This window comes from Clarias gariepinus, chromosome 21, assembly GCF_024256425.1.
Source record: "Clarias gariepinus isolate MV-2021 ecotype Netherlands chromosome 21, CGAR_prim_01v2, whole genome shotgun sequence".
NCBI classification, from domain to species: Eukaryota; Metazoa; Chordata; class Actinopteri; order Siluriformes; family Clariidae; genus Clarias; species Clarias gariepinus.
This window is the reverse complement of record NC_071120.1, coordinates 16,729,485-16,751,129: the sequence shown is the minus strand read 5'-3', so window position 1 is coordinate 16,751,129 and position 21,645 is coordinate 16,729,485. Positions and strand designations below refer to the sequence as shown.

The following is a 21,645-nucleotide window of genomic DNA, read 5'->3' as shown; positions in this document are numbered from 1 at the left end:
GTGAACATGCTGAATGTGGAGGACCTGGGCTGGTGTGGTTACACGTCGTCTGCGGTTGTGAGGCTGGTTGGATGTCCTGCCAAATTCTCTGAAACACCTTTGGAGACGGCTTAAGGTAGAAAAATTAACATTTAATTCACGAGCAACAGCTCTGGTGGACATTCCTGCTGTCAGCATGCCAATTGCACGCTCCCTCAAAACTTGCGACATCTGTGGCATTGTGCTGTGTGTTTCAACTGAACCTTTCAAAGTGGCCTTTTACAGGTGGCCAGTCTAAGGCACACCTGTGCAATAATCATGCTGTCTAATCAGCATCTTGATATGGCACACCTGTGAGGTGGGATGGATTATCTCGGCAAAGGAGAAGTGCTCACTATCACAGATTTTGACAGATTTGTGAACAATATTTAAAAGATATGGTTATTTTGTGTATGTAGAAAATGTTTCAGTTCTTTGAGTTCATCTTATAAAAAATGGGAGCAAAAACAAAAGTGTTGCGTTTATATTTTTGTTTAGTATATTTTGTGTAATACTGTATGTCATGTATTATACATATTATTACATATTACATGTATTATTAACCAGCAGTGTCGTTAGGTTATAATTGCGGCTTTGTGCTTAAGAGTGTAGGAGTGTACCAGCATTAAGCTTACATGAGGTAAAATAATTCCATGGTGAAAATCATTCTTTGTCATGAGCATACTGTAGATGTAGATGTCCACTCTGTCGCATAACACAATTGAAATTCCCATACATGTTCGTAAGTAAATAAACATACAATCAGTTAAGCATATGCTAAAAACCGGCACAAAAGTTGAATTATTAACATTTTAAAGTGTTTTGTAGTGTTGGGAATTCCAGCTATTTTCAGAGAGAGAAAAAGAGAATTTGGCTTAGCTCTTCAGTAAGAGCTGTCTATTTCGGTTCCCAAACAGCTCTTCTAGTGTAACGTCTGGATTTTTTTTTTTGATCTACGATTGTTACTGTATGTGTGCATCTATTATATTATTCAATTATATTATTGTATACTAAACCTTAGACATTCTAGAATACCATTATTATTTACTTTATCTTTGGTATAAAATAATTCATGTGCAAACATCCAATGCTATTACAAATGTGTGTAATGAATGTTATTTATACTGAACTATGGAAATCACTTAGAGTTTTGCTACAAATTCTAAACAAAGTGCATCTGACACTGTACATTGAATGCCTATGGCTGACTGGCATGGTGGAAAAAAAATCTATCATTCTGTGGTTTATAAAAAAATAATAATAAAAAAAAATTGGCTTTCAGATGGAAGGCAGCTCTCATCTTTCATGTAAAAGAGCTTATAGTTTCGCGACCAACACATATTGATTAATTCACGGTCAACTCACGCATCAAGTATTATGCAAAATAATAATCACATGACATGTTGCCAGCAGCCTTTTAACATCACAGTGATTGCTACTGTACTACATGCTAACAACAAGGCTAACAAAAAATAAAAAGGCAGCAAAACATCTTTTTTTGGAACAGCAACAAAGGTAAACATTTCCGATGTAATGTTAGTTAAACAATAGTAGAAGCAGGCCCACACCCACAACAGGCTATCTAACAGGTTGGCTTTCATCACTGCTAGCTAGCTAAGTAGCATTTATAACAAGGATACAACAATGGTAGTCTGGTAGACTCTACACTGGGATTTGTTCACTTGAATATATGGGATTATCTATGGCTATAACACTCACCCCCTGACAAGCTACTACTACACAGTTATTCTACCACACCAGAGAATAAGTGGGGAGGAGAAGAGGAACCAGAGAGAGAGAAGGAGAGAGAGAGGGAGAGAGTAAACATCCCACAGAGAAAAAATGAGGGAGGGAGAGATAGAAAGGCAATGCACACATCCAGTAGTGTGCAAAACTTGCTCAAAGATGCCCTTTCTCAATGTAAATGTTTAACAAAGGTGCATTTGTCAGGAGAGTTATCATATAATATTATACCATTCAAGTGAGGTTTTATTGCATCAAGGCATAGTTGCAATCACTGCAAAAAATTGATCATAAAGCACAAACAGTAGTGCATGCACATTAGTGGATAACAAATCCTCTGCAACTCCAAAGGGGAGAAAAATGAACACAGCCTACTTACAAGCTACAATGTATGTCTTTTGGAGAGTACACAACAAAAGGGCCAGCCTTACTACGACCATTTTAATTTAATAGAATTGCATAAATGGCATTGACATTGGCAGTTGTCAACATTCAAGGTACAGAAAGTTGGCTTACAGACGGGGATCATCTTACACTGATCATCAATCACATTGCTGGGGAGATGCACAGCCACATAAAAGACATTTCTTTAGTAATGGATAAGTTCATCTATTTTAGTAATAAAACCACATTGAAAGGTTATGTGAAGTGTGAATCCAGCAAAAGCAGCACTCCCCATTTCATATTCCTGGACCTGATGGAACTAATGAAAGGGGGGTTTTTCCCCCACTGTGAGGGACCTCCAGAAACGCCTAAAAGCTCACAGTTTTGACCAATACCTCACAAATCACTAGTGACTGTGCTAGCGGTATGCTAGGTCTGCAGTCTGGTGCGTCAAAGAAAGTCTCTAACCTATACCCAAACATGGGTATAAAACCTGGTGCAGTCTAAATCATAGAGCTGAGCAGGCTGAGGGTGACTATGTCTCAGCAGTGCAAGGTGAAATATATGCCATCTACAGCAGATCACCTTAAAAACAGAAGCTGAAATAGGGCGCATTCTGGAGATACAGTGGGTGGCAAGTTTGTGGCAAACTCTGGGTTTCAGAGCTGCTTGACATCAGCCACAAAAAGTTGAACAAACAAAACAAGCGAAAAGCTAGAGGTAAAGGAAGGGGGGGGGGGGGGGGGGTGGAGCAGCGATTCGCAACATCCAGAATCACATGTTCACCATGCCAGTTAATGCCGGACTTTTTTACACAGCCAATAATGTACGCTCACAGATAAAATACATATTGCTGCTTGCGAGTCCCATTGATTTGGACAGTAAAATTACTGTGGTAGCTCTGTGGTTAAGACTTTTGAACACAGATCAAAAAGTCACTGTTATGACCTGGAATAAGGCCTATATACCTTAGCTGCTCAGATGTACAATGAGATAAAATGTCGCTCTGGGTGTGTGCCAAATTCCATAAATGTAATGTAATCACACTGCATGTAAGATAATATCAACTTTAATAAAAATGGGTTTATTTCTTTAATTAATTACTCATGCCACATATACAATAGTACCCTTGGTATTACTGAGGTGTGGATTGAAGAAAGCAGGATGCATTTTATAACTTTCAATAAGGTAGACAGAACATCTCTCAACTACAGGGCATCTGAGACTGTTCCTCTTTACAGAATCTCTCTAGATTATCCAGGGACCTAGGCTTTTCTTGTGCACCCTCCTCTTCAGCTCACCCACAGGTTTTTTTTACATTTTTTTATTGGGTTCCAGTCAGGGAATCATGATGGCCATGGCCGAAGATTGATTATGTGGTAAGCTAACCATTTTTGTGTTAATTTGGATGGATCATTGTCCTGCTGGAAGATCCAGCGATAACCAAGTTTTCGGTTCCTGGCAAAGAAAGACAGATATTGATGCCATATACCTTCACAAGGTTTCCAGGGCCTTAAAAGCGGGAACAGCCCACAGCATCACAGAATCTCCACTGTATATAGTTAGGATAATGTACTTTTCATTATAGTCATACTTAAACCAAACAGATCGTGAGTGTTTAAGTTAATTTCGTACCACGTTCAGGGTGTATCCCGCCTTGTGCCCTAAGTCTCCTGTATACAGGCTAAAACTGTATAGACAATAAGTGAGTGAGTAAGTGAGAGTGAGACCATAAAACAGTTCTTTTTAAAGTTGTAAAGGCATTTAAGTGGCATCTCATTATGTTTTTGGAGATTTTGTAAGCCCAAGAATTTACTTATTCTTGTAATTCACCAACAATTAACTCTTGGGTGTTTTTTGCCACTTCACTGTAAAAAAATGATCTTGGAAACCTATTTTTAAATGGGAAACAGGCTTCAGTAACATTGTTTATCCATTATTTAGCACGTGTTTTTGTTATTTTGTTACTGAAAATATTTTTTTCACGATAAGGGACTTGTTTTTATCTGAATAAATCTTTCAATACATGTTCTTTCTTTCTTTCACACAGATACAGCTACTTCATTGAATAGATTTTTACTGCTTCTTTTTTTTTTTAAACTAATCTTTAAAAGGTGTGTGCCGATAATTGTGGCAGGCACTGTACTGTTTGTTGGGTTTAACGAAGCCATGTCTATTTCTCCTCAACAATCAATACAATTTCATTACATTTATACCAAAAAAGGATTTTGTTTTCAACAGCAAAGAAAATTGTAATTTTGCTCATAGTCTCAATCTAAAACATCCCTGGTTATCCTATTTAATAAATACTGCCTGTTGTAAATGATCCATTGCTTTAATTTTAAAAAATCCCAAATTACAACAATTTTACCCTTGTATCAGCCATGTTCATTTATATATGATCTTCTTAAACATCAATTAGTGTAGATGGATGATGTGATTAATTGTATGTGTAAGCAACCTATTACTATAAGTAAAATAAGGGACTGGTATCAGCTAAAGATTGTACATAGGTTAGACTATAATTATCCATTTGTCATATTTATCTTATTTTTATTTTGGCACACTTATACACATATGGTATACAGTATACACTTCTATAAATATACATGATTTTGTTTTATAAAATAAAATAAAATTAGATCACAGAAAAATAGAGCTCTCTAAATAATAAACCATATGCAGTATTACAAATGCATAAACACAGTGATTAAATTTGTTAATTTGGATTAACAGGTGGAACAGTAAACAGTTGGATTATTGTAATGCCGTACTTTCCGGATGTTCCACTAATTGAATTTAAAATACTACTTTGCCTATAAATGCACTGAATGGTCACCACAGCACCTGAGTAAACTTCTTGAATTATATGAACTGATACACCTACTTTGATTAAAAAGAGTAAACTATTTGTTGGTACATCACATAATAAAAGACCACAGCAGGGACAAAGTTTTTTCTTTTCTTTTCTTACAAAGCCATTTAGGTATGGAATAGCTTTCCAATTAGGCAATCAGGCATAGTTTAATTAAACATTTTTGCATAGTTTGTCCTTAAGGAGCAAATCTGAAAAGTTCATGAGCAGAAGATTTTTGTTCAACTGATATTTTTGGATGCTGTCCCTCCTCAAACAAGTTCGCTCTTGTGTGTCGACAATGTAGTAGTACTGCTTTACATTCCAGAGTACCCTCTTTACTTCTGGTTCTCCCTTTTAGTTATGTTGTAATAGCTAGTCCTGCTAGCAAATTTTACAAAATGTAATCCATTATCTGACTAAGCTACTTCTTGTTGGAGTTCTCATCACATAGACACCAATCAGTGCTAATGATGGCCCCGTATGTTCTGCTTACATATACACAAGTCAATACCAAAAAATCATGAAACAGGCTTTGGGCTTATGAATATAATATGGCTCTGAAATTTTTAGGACTTAAAACTTCCATGACCATTTTGTACCAAAGTCTCTATCAGTCAACAGTTGGACACCTGAAAAAAGTGGACTGCATGTTAAATGAAATTAAATTTCTCTTGTACAACTGCACCATGGATAGCTTACACCATGCAGCACACAGTTCTAGAAGGGATGTATTCATGATCATGCTATCCAGTCACCCATATGAAAATGAATTCTCTTCTGAGTCTGGTTCCTCTCCAGGTTTCTTCTTCATGTCATTTCAGGGAATTTTTCCTTGGAACATCTGCCTCTGGATTGCTCATTATAGAAGAATCTATAGCTTGTAATGCTCTGAAAACAATGACAGAGGTGAATGTTTTAGTTTATTTAGTAGGATAAAAGTCTTGATTTGCTGGATTTTGCCAGTGTCCTGTGGTGCTTGGAAACGCTGGTGGATGGTGGTACGGAGAATTTTAAAAATCAGTGGTGTAAGGAGGAGGCATGCAGGGAAACATAGATGGACTGAATCCTGATGCTGAATTTGAGTCTGGAAAAATGTCTGTATAGGAAGGTGGTGGTTCGTCTTGATTGGCTGGCAGAGGATACAGACATGGGTATAGATTCTGAGCTGGTTCAAAGGCAGTAGCAGTAGAAACATGGGGGAAGGCAACAGGTCCTGGAAAGACTGTAGAAACTGTCGACATTGCTTCACGTGTGTTCAAATTCAAGTTGCCATCTACTGAATTTTGTTGGGGAAAACAGTACTGTCCTGCTGGAATAATGACCAGTGGAAAAATAATCTCTGGGTCTTTCGCATAGGGCACATCTAAATACACCTTAAAAATCAGAGAAATTGATTAAAGGTGATAAAAGCACAGTCTTGAAGATATTGGTACCATTAATAAAATCAAGTAAAACATCATTACCTTGAGCATGTACTCCAATTTAATAATGTTACAGTCAGTAATGTTTGCATCCAAGTTAGTTGGGATCTTCAGCCTACTTGTGAAGGTTTTCTTAGACCTGGATGGAATGGGGTCTTCCACAGCTTTGAAAATAACTTTTGTTTCGTGCTTCGTTCGAGATTGGGCAATGAACGTCAGTTTTTGTTCAAGTTTAAATTTGAGCTTTAAAGCACGAGATGAAGAGTTTTCAATATGTGTTTCAACCTTGATTCTCTCACCTGGTAGAAAAATAATTCAGAATCTCAAAAATAAATAAGGTGGGTTTTAACAGCTTTGATTATCTCTTTCCTATATCTGAGGACAATTATGTAATAATGTAAAATTACCTGGCATGTAGCCCGTTTTGTCAGTAGACGCTCTAACTAAGGCATTTCCAGAGGTGAAAAGTCTCATCTTTTTTTCTACAGACCCAGAAAGTGGTCTCTGTACACAGAATGGTAAGAAATTTGGGTTTAAAGGCATTTAACAGAATGTTATTGTCAGCTTTCATGGACTGTTGTTTATGTTTAAATTCTTTTTTTTTTTATAATAATAATAATTTACGATCATTTAGTAACTGCTATATCCTGGTCAGGATAAGAGGAATACATCTGTGGTAACTTAGTTTAAACAAGGAGGAAACTGAGGAATAACCACATGGAGAGTAACCTGAGGTTGCAATTGAACTGAAGTAAAAAAAAATAAATAAAAAAAGGCCACTCACTATACTCATTACCCTGCTTTGGTTTAATATAATGCAATTACACAGTGAAAAATAAGGGCACATACCATTAAATGAGCTCCATTTCTACTGTGTCTGTTTGACACAAAGGTAAATTCCTTCACAACAGTTTTAGGGATCTTCCATGATCTACTCAGTCTGGCATGAAGAACATATGTAATTGATCCATGTTCTCTTTTAAAAGATGATGGTGTGGGCCTACAAAATAAACCAACTTTCTTAATGTCTAAAAATCATTAACCTCTTCCTTTGACATTTTATAAGTAAAATATTAATGATGACCATTTTAGACATTGCTACCATGCTTTGAAAAGCACGGTTCTTAGGACCTGACCTTTAACTACTGTACATACTATGGGCAATTTGGAAACGTCAGTTAGCCTAATCTGTATGCCTCTGGACTGTGTGACAGTGCTAATTACCACGCCACTGTGCTGCCCACATAAACTTTAATCATTGAACAGTTACTTGTTCAATATATCTCAATATATCTCTCCTCTGACAGGTGTCATTTTAATTAGATAATAAAAGCTATTCATTTCACATGTAAATGGTATTAATATTAAGAGTGACTGGTATTGCATAAAGAGGCAAGCGGTAAAATCTGGTAACAGCAAACTGGATTTTACATTATTAAAAATAATATGAAGCAAACTATTAACTCTAGAATTATTTACCTGTGAGGAAGCTGAAATGAAAATGGAAAGGAATGGTGTCCTGGCGTAACCAAGTTCCTGTCTGTAAATTAAAAATTAAAAAACAGAGAATTTTTTTTTTCAGTTTGAAGTAACTGAAGATATACAATAACATATTAAAATAACATATAAAGTACAGTAATTTGTGCTTAAAAATTTTAAAGCTACTGTACTTGCAAAATAAAAAACTTTATAGAAATAAATAAATTACAGGTAGTCCTGTAAGAACAGACCGCGGTTCTACTTCCGGTTCAATCATGGAAGTGGCTCATGTTTATTGTACAAATAATACACACTGCAGTGCACCAACACCAACATTTACAATTAGATACAATAATTTCAGTGTGTAAGTGAATTAATAAATGTCTAAAGTCTGGTATATTATATGTGTGTGCGTATGGGGGTGCAGGAGAAATGAGTCTGCCTCACCAGTTTCAATTAATTAGTCTGTTAGCATAATGTTAGAATTTTTTTTTTTTAAAGCTGTCCTGATGGTGAATAGTCCTAATTTTGAAAAATTCTCAAAAAAACAGAGTTCACAGTCCAATATAGTGAAAAACAGCTCTGAAACTAAATTGCATCTAGGATTTTTCTCACAATTCAAAGGTGCAGACACAACACTTTTACATTTGTGCGAGATTAATTGCGTTATGTGCGATTACGGTTTTTGGCCACATGCTGGGAGTGTGAGGAAAGGGGACAGATTTAGTCAAGTGCATAGGTATGCTTCACATTGTATTATATGCTTTGTCAAAGTCGTGCAAGACCCACTTTATCGCACTTAAGAACGAATTGGACTTAAAAACGTGCTCCCAGATGGAACTTGTTTGTAAGTTGGGGATTACCTGTATATATAAATATATATATAAAATAGAATCAACTTACATGTCTCCCCATTTGTTACAAGTGTGGCTCCAGTTTCTTCTGTAAAAAGAATATATTAAAAATTGTTATGACCTCACCTCATTTATTCTTAAATATTGATTTACTGATTGTATTCTCTTTTAAACATGTTCACTTAAATTTTTTCAAAATTGTTAATGCTCCTGCTTAAATACAATTCATATTATGCATTCTGGCATGCTTGATTTTCTTTCTGTTCCACTTTTTTGTCAGTGGCTTTAAATGAACTGCCCTTGAATGCCCCTATGAGGAAGTGAATTTCCCTAGTCCATCATAGTGCAGGAAAAAGGAAGTATCTAGTTCAGAACCTAAACTTTTAGCTGGATATTTAGCAATATCAAAATAAAACAAAGCAGGTGGAGTGGTTTAGTGGTTAGCACCGTTGCCTTGCACCTTCAGGGTCCAGGTTCGATTCCCGGCCAGGCTCGATTCCCGTCTCTGTGTGCATGGAGTGGCTCGATTCCCGTCTCTGTGTGCTCTGCAGTCCAAAGATATGCAGATTAGGGTAATTGGCGTTCCCAAAATTGCCTGTAGTGTGTGAATGGGTATGTGTGTGTGCCCTGTAATGGATTGGCACCCTGTCCTTGCGACCCTGAATATAGGAACTGCCGGGAAAAGTAAATTTTTCACAACAACTCACCTTTAAGTAACACAAGGCACTTAACTTTACCATGGATGAAGGCATCTACTGTACCAAATGCCACAAATGTTGATCAATGGCGCTTGGTAGAGACCACTTTCATAATTATGAAACAACTGTTTAATAAATTTAACACAATAAATATCCAATATACATCATGTACTTGAATTATTTTTTAATTACCCTTGCATTATGTATTTAGCATACATGCAGGGTTAAACTGGGCCGGGATTTCCATATGTTTTAATTGCTCTTCTCGTAGACAGTCAGCATTTGGATTTTGATATTAAATTGCTGTTTCCTTCAATTTTAATGTACCTAGAATCTTTTTAACTTTGTTTTTTAATCGCACAGCTTTTGGCATACATACCAAACACTGGTTTAACCGCATGCACAGAGACCTCAATCATACGTCTATATGGACCACAGAGTGGCAGATGCATTGCAGGGCAGGAAAAAAAAAGGTCAAAAAGTGACAGGTTTAATAGGAGTATAAAGGTCTCTAAAATTTCTCTTAAACATTTTTTTATTTAACTAAATAAACCTTACAAGAAGATCTGCGGAAAATTTCACCAAATTGTAAATCTGACAGTGCAATGTACTCAAAAGTGATGTAAAGGACAGCTGTAGCTTAATACAGAACGGTTAATACCCAATGAAGCAGGTTTTTCAATATACACCATTAGCTGTTCTAATGTCATCTGTTCAGTAATATCTATGGGAGTAAATTTAGCAAGGGATTCATCATTATTTATCTGGGGCATGACTCTCAGACAAAATTTAGATTTTGGATCAATAGAGACCTATAGTCTCTACTTTTTTGTATAACTAACATATTGCAGTTTTGAGATGCATATGGATTTATTTTTATAGGCTCAACTTTACTAAAGTTAATTGATTATTTTTTTAATGTGTGATTTCATGCATAAACTAATTGTGCCACGTCAAAAACCTAGGGTTAGTCCTCGCAGATGCTAAATGTCTTTTGCCTGTGGCTCAGAGATAAAGCATACTAAGAGAAATTCATGACCGTATTGGTACTTAAACTTTTAATTTTTTTAAAAAAGAAAAAGAAAAGTGCATAAAATCCAGTCTAAATCACCTGTTGGTGCAACTTTGACAAGTAGTAAAAGAAAGAAGTAACATACAAGAAAAAACAAAGCTTCACTTTAAGCAAGATAAGGCACTAAACCGAATCATGATTTCCCTAAATCCAACACTTCCAGTTAGATGACTTCATAAACACCATCAATAAGGAAATAAGGTTGAGAGTTAAGTGTCTTCAATGCCTCGGCTTTTCAATTAGACAGTAAAATTTTAAAAGATCTATTCTTGCAAATCAAATAAAAAGAGTCTTTTCTCCAGTTCAGCATGTTTTTTTATCTACATGTCCTAATATTTCACATTAGGGAGATATACCCAGATATGTGTACCCCAAAAAAGTCCAGAAAGTTTTGATTAGGATGAGCCCTGTGTATGGTACTAGACCATGAATAAACAAACCATGCCTGAAATGTACAGTTAATTAACTTTTTCTCTCACTCTCAGTGAAAAAAAAAGATAATAATCTGTATATTTTATTGTAGGCTTCTCTTTTGTATCTTAAGTATGTATGTGGCACCTGAAAATATGGATATAATCCAATTAATAGGTCTTGGACCATTACCTTTAGTGTACAGATTTATAGGCACGAGGTAAAAAATACATACTAAATCTGACATTAAAATTTTTTGTTGCTCAGTTATGTTTGTATAGTTTTCTAAAATAAAATAAAAAATTCAGTTTATCATATTGCCTATGTACAGGATCGCAGGAGGCCTGAAGCCTATACCAGGAGACTTGGCACGAGGCAGGCTACACCTTTGAGAGGGTGCCAATCCATCGCAGGGCACACACAAACACACACTCACGTTCATTCACACGCTGCACGCAATTTGGGAGCAACATTTAGCTTAATCTGCATATCTTTGGACCCAAGAAACCAGCCATGCACGGGGAGACATGCAAACCATGCACACATAAAAGAGGATATTTATGCAATATGTAACTTACTGTGTGCTATATTTAATTCTATTTTTTACTTCTATTTATTTAAATTTTTATTTCTTCAATTTTAGTTTTTTCCCTTGTCTATTCAAAGCAACTGTATAACCAAGACAAAGCAATTTCCCTCTGGGATCAATTAAATTCTTTGAATCTTGAATTGAATTGAATGTCCTACATTTATTTATTAAGAGTAATTACTCAACTTAATAATACTGACTTTTAAAATAATCACAATTGTTTTTATGTGTGAAATGTGAGCACTTTATCTAAAAGCTGTCTAAGCAGTTTACATCTAGAAAGACTTGTAACCTGTTTCCACCTGTTTCATCCTTACCCATCCTAGAGTTATCCCAAATGAAGACCTGTTTGAGTTTGAAGTATCTCTCTGAAGCGCTGTACGAGTCGTCCGGGTTATCGCCGCTGTTAGACTCGGTCCAGTGTACCTTCGCTTCTCCTTTACACTTGACATAAAGTTTATCAATCTTCACCTCTTTGCTTACTTCCAGCACCACTCTCCCGCGGACAATGTCACCATTGGTAAACGTGTTGCTGTCATTAACCGGCTCGTAGTTTATTGTAAAGCTTTTGATGTTTCCAGACATGGTTCCTACTCGAGGCTGCTGTCGGAGCTGAACACACACTGCATACTCTCACACACGCCGGAGCACACTGAGCAACTCTGGAGTGTTTGTTAACAAACTGTGGAATTTCCCCTCAAAGGCGCGGACCTTCCAGGCAAACAAAGTCACGTGGTTTTCCATATTCGCCTATGAATCTGTCTGTCAAAAAGAAGTGACGCATAATTAATGATTGATTTGACGCGGAATTAATGATGATTAAACATTTATCACACATGTTTTGACTCATAGCATTCTTTAAAAAGATCAGTTTTAAAACAGATTTAAGTTGTAAAAGCATATATATAAAATATATAATGCAATACATACCTCTCTCGATACATTATATTTCATGGGTCACGATATTATATATAAATAATATGTGATAAATAATAAGGTGATACATTTATATATATATATATATATATATATATATATATATATATATATATATATATATATATATATAAACCGTTACCGTTATGTTAGACGTTATACATAAATTTACATTTAAAATTATTTTAATGAATCACTATAGGCTACATATATAATCAGAGTCATTACGGTTTGTGAAATTAATAATAATTAGCAACCTTTGATGTTTCACTACGTCTCCAGGAAGTATTATCGAATCACATCCGGGAATCTTCATGGTCACGGAAAATCCAACATGGCGGCTCACATGTCGAGATTCGTGTGCTGGAGCCGAATACACAGGTGCGGTTCGTTATTAAATGATAGAAACATTTTATAAGTCATGTTTATGGATAGGGGTTAAAAGAGCAAGTTCAGGGTGATTTCGCTGTTTTCGCCTAATTTAGCTTTATCCACTTGTGCGTTGACTTTATATTTCAAAACCGTATTATGAAATGACCTACAGATAATGAGTATGGGGTTTACAGTTATACAATACGGAAATGTTATGTTAATAGAAAATTTATTAAATAATCATTAGATTAATGTTATCTATGGGATGAGACGTCTAATTTTAAGGAGCTTAAATTTTGGTTTTGGAGGAGCTCATGTGTTTTTCCTTAAACTTCATTTTAGGATGGAGTGTTAATTAGATGATGAGGTAAATCATGTGTATTTGGAGCAATTAAGAAAAATCTACCATGTGCGGGACAAGAGTTTGTTCAGGAGCTGAATGGGAAAACCGTGATGTAGTGATTTTGCACAGTAACACAGACAATAGTAAAGCATTGGTCATTTTTATCTTTAGACACTGGGTTAACATTTGACTGTTTTGGGTCTCAATTGTTGTTGTGAGCGTGAAGGTTTTTTGAAAATAGTCCTGCTTCAATAATTCAAAATGTAATGCCAGTATGAATGTCTTTTTCACACAGTTTTGTTTTAGAAAGGGAAGAGATTAAACACTATATAAAGTCACAACAGACACTTACGAAATATTGTTGATCTTGTAATCATCCGTGTCTGTGTTTCGTTTGTCAGTAACCTAAGAAGAAACGTTTTATTCTAAAAGTACTGTGTTTTTTTTTTTATTTTTATTTTTATATATATAAAGGGATTTAGATCATATAAATTGTGCAATGGATACACTGTGTCACTATTGTGGCCTGTTATTTACACCCTGTTTATGAACTGTTCATGACTGGTCTGACATTAGTGATAGGAATCACCAGTCACTGATACCATATTGTCATGATACCTAGGTGCTGATTCGAATAATTTTTGTGTTTCTGTTAGGATCCTGATTTTGTAAACATCCTGATTCAATATTATGGTTTTGTCCCCTGATATTACAATTCTAGGACTTTGAACCTTAAACAAAACATAAAATAATAATTATTTTTAAACAAACTTGGCACATAAATTAATCCTACCAGATGTGATGCCAGTGTGGGAATAGCTTAGAGTGTACCACATGTAAGATTATACAAAAAGTAGAGAAAGGGTCGTAAGCATGTGTTGAGCAGGCGTGAGCATTTAAGACTAATTACCGCACATGGTGTTTTGAGATGGCATAAGTGTATAACAAAGAGTGTATAATAAGTGAGTTTTGAGATTAATTCATTCATTTGGACAAAAAGGCATATGGCTGGCCTTTTGCCGTGCACTTTTATCAACATAATGTAACACCAAAAAAAGCTCGGGAGCTCATGCACTCAAAACGCAACCGGTTATGTGATCATCATGGCTGATAAAGCTGATAAACAGTCAGCTGATAAACACTGCCTGACCCATCAGTGCATCTCTAATATATATGTAATAAATCATTTAAAATCGATTTTAGAAGCCATGTGGCAATACATGAATCGGCACACAAAAGAATCCTGATTCATAACAGAATCAATTATTATTATATTCTTTTCCCTCCCTACGCATCTCCAAAAATATAGTGTCTGCAAATAGTCCTTACTATTTGCCCACATAATATTATTAAAATCTGCCATAAAACATCTGTATTATTTTGAAAATTGCAGGGTCTTGATCAGCTAACGGTGTTGTTTTTCTATTGTAGGTTTGGCATTGCTGCATATAGGCAGTACAGCAGTGCAAGCAGATATCCTAGTGTTTCTTTGTCTACACCTTTACCCGGCATTCCCAAGCCTGTGTTCGCTTCAGTTGATGGTCATGAACAATATGAAACTAAAATAACCACTTTAGAGAACGGCCTTAAAGTTGCCTCACAAAATAAGTTTGGCCAGTTTTGTACAGTTGGAGGTAAGTGTGTGTGACTCATTTTTACATGATATAATTGTGTGCTAACTTCCTATGTGTTTGTTGTATACAGTATGTGTTGTGTATCTGCAATTATATAGGTGTGATCCTATTTCTGATATGCTTTGCAATATTTGTACTATATAAATATAAATTTGTACTATATAGCTATATACACTCACCTAAAGGATTATTAGGAACACCTGTTTAGTTTCTCATTAATGCAATTATCTAATCAACCAATCACATGGCAGTTGCTTCAATGCATTTAGGGGTGTGGTCCTGGTCAAGACAATCTCCTGAACTCCAAACTGAATGTCAGAATGGGAAAGAAAGGTAATTTAAGCAATTTTGAGTGTGGCATGGTTGTTGGTGCCAGACAGGCCGGTCTAAGGATTTCACAATCTGCTCAGTTACTGGGATTTTCACGCACAACCATTTCTAGGGTTTACAAAGAATGGTGTGAAAAGGGAAAAACATCCAGTATGCGGCAGTCCTGTGGGCGAAAATGCCTTGTTGATGCTAGAGGTCAGAGGAGAATGGGCTGACTGATTCAAGCTGATAGAAGAGCAACTTTGACTGAAATAACCACTCGTTACAACCGAGGTATGCAGCAAAGCATTTGTGAAGCCACAACACGCACAACCTTGAGGCGGATGGGCTACAACAGCAGAAGACCCCACCGGGTACCACTCATCTCCACTACAAATAGGAAAAAGAGGCTACAATTTGCACGAGCTCACCAAAATTGGACAGTTGAAGACTGGAAAGAATGTTGAAGAGTCAGAATTTGACGTAAACAGAATGAGAACATGGATCCATCATATCTTGTTACCACTGTGCAGGCTGGTGGTGGTGGTGTAATGGTGTGGGGGATGTTTTCTTGGCACCCTTTAAGCCCCTTAGTGGCAATTGGGCATCGTTGGCCACGGGCTACCTGAGCATTGTTTCTGACCATGTCCATCCCTTTATGACCACCATGTACCCATCCTCTGATGGCTGCTTCCACCAGGATAATGCACCATGTCACAAAGCTTGAATCATTTCAAATTTTACAGTCACCAGATCTTAACCCAATAGAGCATCTTTGGGATGTGGTGAAACGGGAGCGTGCGGTAGCGTTCCCTGAATGTGCATCCCACAAATCTCCATCAACTGTAAGATGCTATCCTATCAGTATGGGCCAACATTTCTGAAGAATTCATTCAACACCTTGTTGAATCAATGCCACGTAGAATTAAGGCAGTTCTAAAGGCGAAAGGGGGTCAAACACCGTATTAGTATGGTGTTCCTAATAATCCTTTAGGTGAGTGTATACAGCAGGCATCTGTGATGTTATTGTTGTAGGTCGGTTTTATTATGAGCATAAAGGATATAATATTCAGCCTGAATCTCCACCTTATTATTACTGTTTAAGACAAGCTCACCCTGTGTGTACTCAGTTTCTGTAATTACTCCAGGAGTCTTACATGTTGGTATTTCTAGTATGGTTAGGAAAATCTGCTGTCTTTTTTTTTTTTTTTTTTTCAGTTTTGGTAAATTCAGGTTCCCGCCACGAAGCCAAATATCCTAGTGGGATTTCGCACTTTTTGGAAAAGCTTGCATTTTCTGTAAGTTTTTTGCTGTTTTTAATGTTTACTATACCACATTTAAAAAAATAAAAGTTAATATATAATATTTTTAAAAATATATAAAAAATTTAGTTTTGTTTGTTTGCTTTGTTTAGTCTACTTCACAATACGGAAGTAAAGATGAAATTCTTCTATCATTGGAAAAACATGGTGGAATCTGTGACTGCCAAACATCCAGGTTTTCTCAATTTTAGCATTTAATTCTCTCTTTTTAGTCTGTTTTTAGTTCTGGATATATATATTTTTTTTTCTTTTTCCCCTCTACTAAATGAAAAATCTTTAATATAGCTATTTTTTAATGATTTATTATTATTTTCAGGGATACAACGATGTATGCCGTCTCCGCTGAAGTCAAGGGTCTGGAAAATGTGGTTAGCCTTTTGGCAGATGCTGTTCTGCAGCCGCGTTTATTAGGCAAGATCACGCTTGTTAGGAAGAATTTACACCTGTGATGTGTCCCTGCTAATTTTTTTTATAATTGTCTTCTCCACAGACGAAGAACTTGAAATGACCCGAATGACCATAAGGTTTGAGTTGGAAGATTTAAATATGAGACCTGATCCTGAGCCTCTGTTAACAGAAATGATTCATGCGGTGAGTAATATCAGCTTCTTTTGCACATCCTGACGAGTGATTAATTTGCTTTAAATCTGTTTAAAGACTGAGCTCCATCTCTATCCAAATACACAAACACAGCTCATTTACACATCCTATGATATTAGTTTCTTTCTCTACATTTGCAGGCAGCCTTTCGAGGAAACACTGTAGGCCTGCCCCGTTTCTGCCCAGTGGAGAATGTGGACAAGATTGACAAGAAGTTGTTGCATACATACATGCGTAGCTATTACACGCCAGAGCGTATGGTGTTGGCAGGGGTGGGTGTCGAGCATGAGCAGCTGGTGGAGTGTGCCAGGAAATATCTACTGGATGTAAAGCCAGTTTGGGGAACAAGCACATCAACAAATGTGGACCGTTCTGTGGCCCAGTACACAGGAGGCATTGTTAAGGTGGGTTTTCATGATTTCCACCAGGAACAGCTAAAAAAGAATAATAGAAAGTAACGTAACTAACATATCTACAGCATAAGGGTCATATTTGCATGGCTATATGATGTGCTCATTCCCACATGCGTTTACAGATGGAGAAGGACATGTCTGATGTAAGCCTCGGACCCACGCCTATCCCAGAACTTACTCACGTTATGATTGGCTTAGAGAGCTGCTCCTTCTTGGTGAGTTTATTAAACCTTTAGCAGGGATGCCCCATTATTCCATTACACTTCTGGCCAAGATAAAGAGCTCTTTCTTTCTCTAAAACCACTTACAGGAGGAGGACTTTATCGCCTTCGCTGTCCTTAACATGATGATGGGTGGAGGAGGCTCCTTCTCAGCAGGTGGCCCAGGAAAAGGCATGTTTACCCGCCTCTACCTGAACGTTCTCAACAGGTACAACATGACGCCCTTCAAGAGAAACAAATGCAACACAAGAAGAGATTGTGTATTATTTTAATTTCATATTTCTTGATCAAACATCTGTACCTTGTATGGCTAAAAATCAGTTTTTCCCCCCACACATGCTGATCAGTAACCAGCAGCAGTTTGCATGGTTTAACATGATCAAAAGCCATGGCAGTGTTTCTAAAGTCTAAAAGTAAAAAAAAAAAATTGTTTAATGCATCATTTCAGGTTCACCATTTTGTTTAAATATATTAAACATTCTGTTCAAATTGCATTTTGTATGCATATCATGCAGCTCTAGTTGCTAGTAATGAATGGAACCAAGTGCCACTATTTTATTACTCCTCTCTGCGTTTTTACTATTTGTGGATTTCATATTCATTCAAATATGTTTACTAAAAATAAAAAATAAAAACTTTTAAGTTATTTTTGGTGATCATTTATATTGTTTTTCAGACATCACTGGATGTACAACGCTACCTCCTATCATCACAGTTATGAAGACAGTGGCCTGCTCTGCATTCATGCTAGCGCTGACCCAAGACAGGTACAAATGGAAAATGATGGGAAGAAAAACAAATCTGTAAAAAAAAAAAAAAAGAAAAAATCACACACACAATGGCTTATAGCTCATAAAAATAACAATTATTAAAAAATATTAGAATATTTCCTTTGATCAATCAAAAAAATTGTTTGTGTCCAATACCTGATCTGGGCTTCTGTTGTACAAATTATTGCATCAGTGTAGCATGGCATGGAGGCGATCAGCCTGTGGTGTTATAAGAGACCAGGTTGCTTTTATAGATCAGGTGGATCAGGTGTTTTTCCTCTTCCTCTTGACAATACCACATAAATTCTCTATAAGGCTCTATAGAGATGGCGAGCCTTTTGGCAGTTGGTGCAAGAAACTGAGAGAGCCCGGTGCTTTTTTCTGCACGATTTGCTCGAGGAAGCTACTGTATGCCAGCAGCGGTAAGAAAGTGCTTGCTCGTCATGATTTAGACTCCGGTCATAGAGCTGCTGCCCGTGCACTCAAACTTACCACGACGTTGCCGGGAGCAACTGTTATAGCTGACACACTGTTGTCGATGACTGACCGTGTCTGTGATTTAAAAATACGTTTGTGCACATTTATAGCAGAACATGATTTGTCATTCAGAATTTCGCATCCACTGGTCACCCTGTGTAAAAAAAAAAAACTGACAGAAGACAAAAGAGCGTTAACTAGCCTGTCGATTTCAAATCAACATGCGAGTTACATGAACACTCATGGAATTGCATTACAGTTTAAAAAATGTTTGTCTGAGAAACTAAAAAAATGCATGTTCTCACTCAATGTTGATGAAGCAACAACCTTGAGTATGGATAAAATAGTCAATGTGCTTGTTCGCTTTTTTGATAATGAAAGCAACAGAGTAATAACACAACATCTGGCAAGCAGAAAAGTCAACATTGCAAATGCCCAAAACTTCATGCTGGAACTTAAAGATGCCATGCAGACTTATGGTCTTGAGTGGAGACAAGTTACCAGCATCCTCCTTGACAACTGTGCGCCCCCCCCACAAAAAAAAAATCAGGCTCAGGATTATTTTTTACTTTAACCCCTGTGGAATGTTTACTTTAAAAAGTTCACTAATGTATATTAGGGTGTGTGAAAATATATGTATGTGTGTTTTCTTTCAGGTGCGGGAAATGGTGGAGATAATCACAAGGGAATTTATACAGATGGCTACTACAGCAGGAGAGGTACAGTTATAGCTTTAAAGATGACCCCCATGTTAAGACCTAAGCATATATTTAATACCAAAAGTGTTGACTTTTCTTTTAGATGGAGCTGGAAAGAGCGAAGACTCAGCTGAAGTCCATGCTGATGATGAATTTGGAATCCAGGCCAGTCATTTTTGAGGATGTTGGTCGGCAGGTTCTGGCCACAGGCCACAGGAAGCTGCCTCATGAGCTGTGTGATCTTGTCAGTAAGTCCACATTTTATTTTAATCCATTTCACTGGTGATAAGATATCCTTCAGTAAATCTAGGTAAAAATGTAAACATACACTCTCAAACAAGAATATGTCCAGGTAGAGATAGAGAGAAAAGAATCCTCCATTGATGTGATACCCTGGTCATTCTGGACATTTAGGTCATCAGCTGACTTCATGTTATTGCCATATGACGTTGCTAAACCTACACCTGACCAACAGCAACACCAGATCATAACACTATCTCTAGAGTCTTGTACAGGGTGCACTATGCCTTAGTGATGGCCAGATATAGCCTCAGATACGTGCTGAGGTTTTCCAGCCAAAAGTTTCACCAAAAGGTTCATATGATGATGCTTCATTCAAGGGCTCGTTGTACTGCTATCTAGTGGACAAATTATGTGTAGCAACTAGATTCAAAAACTTGACATTGTATGTTGTGTCCAATTTAAGGTAATGTTACAGCCAGTGACATCAAGAGAGTCAGCACCAGAATGCTGCGCAGCAAACCAGCTGTGGCTGCTTTAGGGGATTTGACAGAACTGCCCTCCTACGAGCACATCCAGGCTGCTTTGTCCAGCAAAGATGGCCGTCTGCCCCGCATGTATCGCCTCTTCCGGTAGAACATTATTGTACATGTACAGTAGCAGTTATACATTTCTGTACCCCGGAGACTGACCTACAGTGTAACTTTCTATGGAGCTCTTTTATCGAGCTGTTCTAAAGAATTGCTGAATGTCAGTAGTAGTCAAAGCACTTAGTGTAAGTTGAACTTTGCTTACCAAGGACTTGTTATATTGTGTGAATATGTTTTCAGTATCATCTTCAAGGTAAATAAAGCTGTGCAGTTTTGCAGTAACATTTTCAACATACTGGCTTGAGGCAAATATAAGGGGCGTTTAAGTCAAACCTGGACTTGTGGTGAAATTTCTTATGAATGCAGGCCGTTGTTTCCATGAGGGGAATGCCTGATCCTTACAAATCTACAGATAACTTGTCAGCTTGCAGAAGACATGTCCGTATGTGGCAACTGTACAAATAGTCATTCACAAACAACACTTGCCCATTACTGGAAGTCGGCTCAGAGTTATTGCCACAAATTGCCCCGTATAGTTCTGACCTTGCTCCGAGCCATGTCCACATGTTTGGGCTACTAAAGGAGTTCCTGATAGTTCAGCCTTTCCTCAGGCAGTCTGATAATGGTTTCTATGGATCTAACTTGATTGTATCCAAGCACTGGTGAAACTTTGGAATAAGTTTATTAGTATAGTAGGGGATTATATAGAGAAATAAAGGTTATTTTTATTCACATAAATGTTGTTATTCTGCACAATCTAAAGTCCCAGTTTGACTTGAACACCCTTTATAAAAATGTTTGAGCCCTGTTACAACAAAATTATGCAAGAAGGTGGTTTAATGTAAAGTCTGTTGTCTAAAAAAATATTTTTGAGTCTTGCACCAAGTTTTAATAAATACAAATTAAATAATTTTGTTTGCTTCTTAAAAATGTTATTCTGATTGACAGATGCTTTTTTTTTTTTAAAAAAAAGAAAAGAATGTGTATCCAACATGTTCAAGCCCCAGGCATTTTGTTACATTTCTAAGACAGAAGTATATTAGTGTACTCCTCTAGAATTAGTGTACAAATTAGTTAGTACTAGAAGTGGTGCGTCTTTAAAACCTACAGCTTGTGTGAAAACACACTATTAAAATAGTGACTGTGTTAAAATCTGCTCAGGGATGATGATACTCTACTCTAAGAGTCGAAACC

The 21,645-nt window shown here is 36.8% G+C and overlaps 2 protein-coding genes across 3 annotated transcripts; one reads left to right on the top strand and one right to left on the bottom strand.

Moving 5' to 3' along the window:
• Positions 1-4,670: 4,670 nt before the first annotated feature.
• On the bottom strand, positions 4,671-12,264 carry LOC128509672 (arrestin domain-containing protein 3-like). 2 transcript variants are annotated; one of them, XM_053481493.1, is made up of 8 exons: positions 11,844-12,111; positions 9,217-9,301; positions 8,806-8,844; positions 7,903-7,963; positions 7,273-7,423; positions 6,831-6,927; positions 6,466-6,722; positions 4,671-6,375 (listed from the first exon to the last, which is right to left on the bottom strand). In XM_053481493.1, exons 1-8 carry the CDS (start codon positions 11,976-11,978, stop codon positions 6,013-6,015), a joined length of 1,188 nt encoding a protein of 395 aa, XP_053337468.1. In that variant the 5' UTR covers positions 11,979-12,111; the 3' UTR covers positions 4,671-6,012. The 2 variants fall into 2 exon arrangements, with proteins under 2 accessions (XP_053337468.1, XP_053337467.1); XM_053481492.1 differs by lacking the exon at positions 9,217-9,301 and having other exon boundaries at positions 11,844-12,264.
• A 499-nt stretch (positions 12,265-12,763) lies between these two features.
• Positions 12,764-21,428, top strand: pmpca (peptidase, mitochondrial processing subunit alpha). The gene is made up of 13 exons (XM_053481041.1): positions 12,764-12,843; positions 14,609-14,811; positions 16,339-16,418; positions 16,535-16,617; positions 16,759-16,853; positions 16,933-17,033; positions 17,183-17,446; positions 17,578-17,670; positions 17,766-17,884; positions 18,353-18,443; positions 19,580-19,642; positions 19,725-19,869; positions 20,328-21,428. The coding sequence occupies exons 1-13, from the start codon at positions 12,797-12,799 to the stop codon at positions 20,495-20,497; spliced, it is 1,554 nt and encodes a 517-aa protein (XP_053337016.1). The 5' UTR covers positions 12,764-12,796; the 3' UTR covers positions 20,498-21,428.
• The last annotated feature ends 217 nt before the right edge of the window (positions 21,429-21,645 follow it).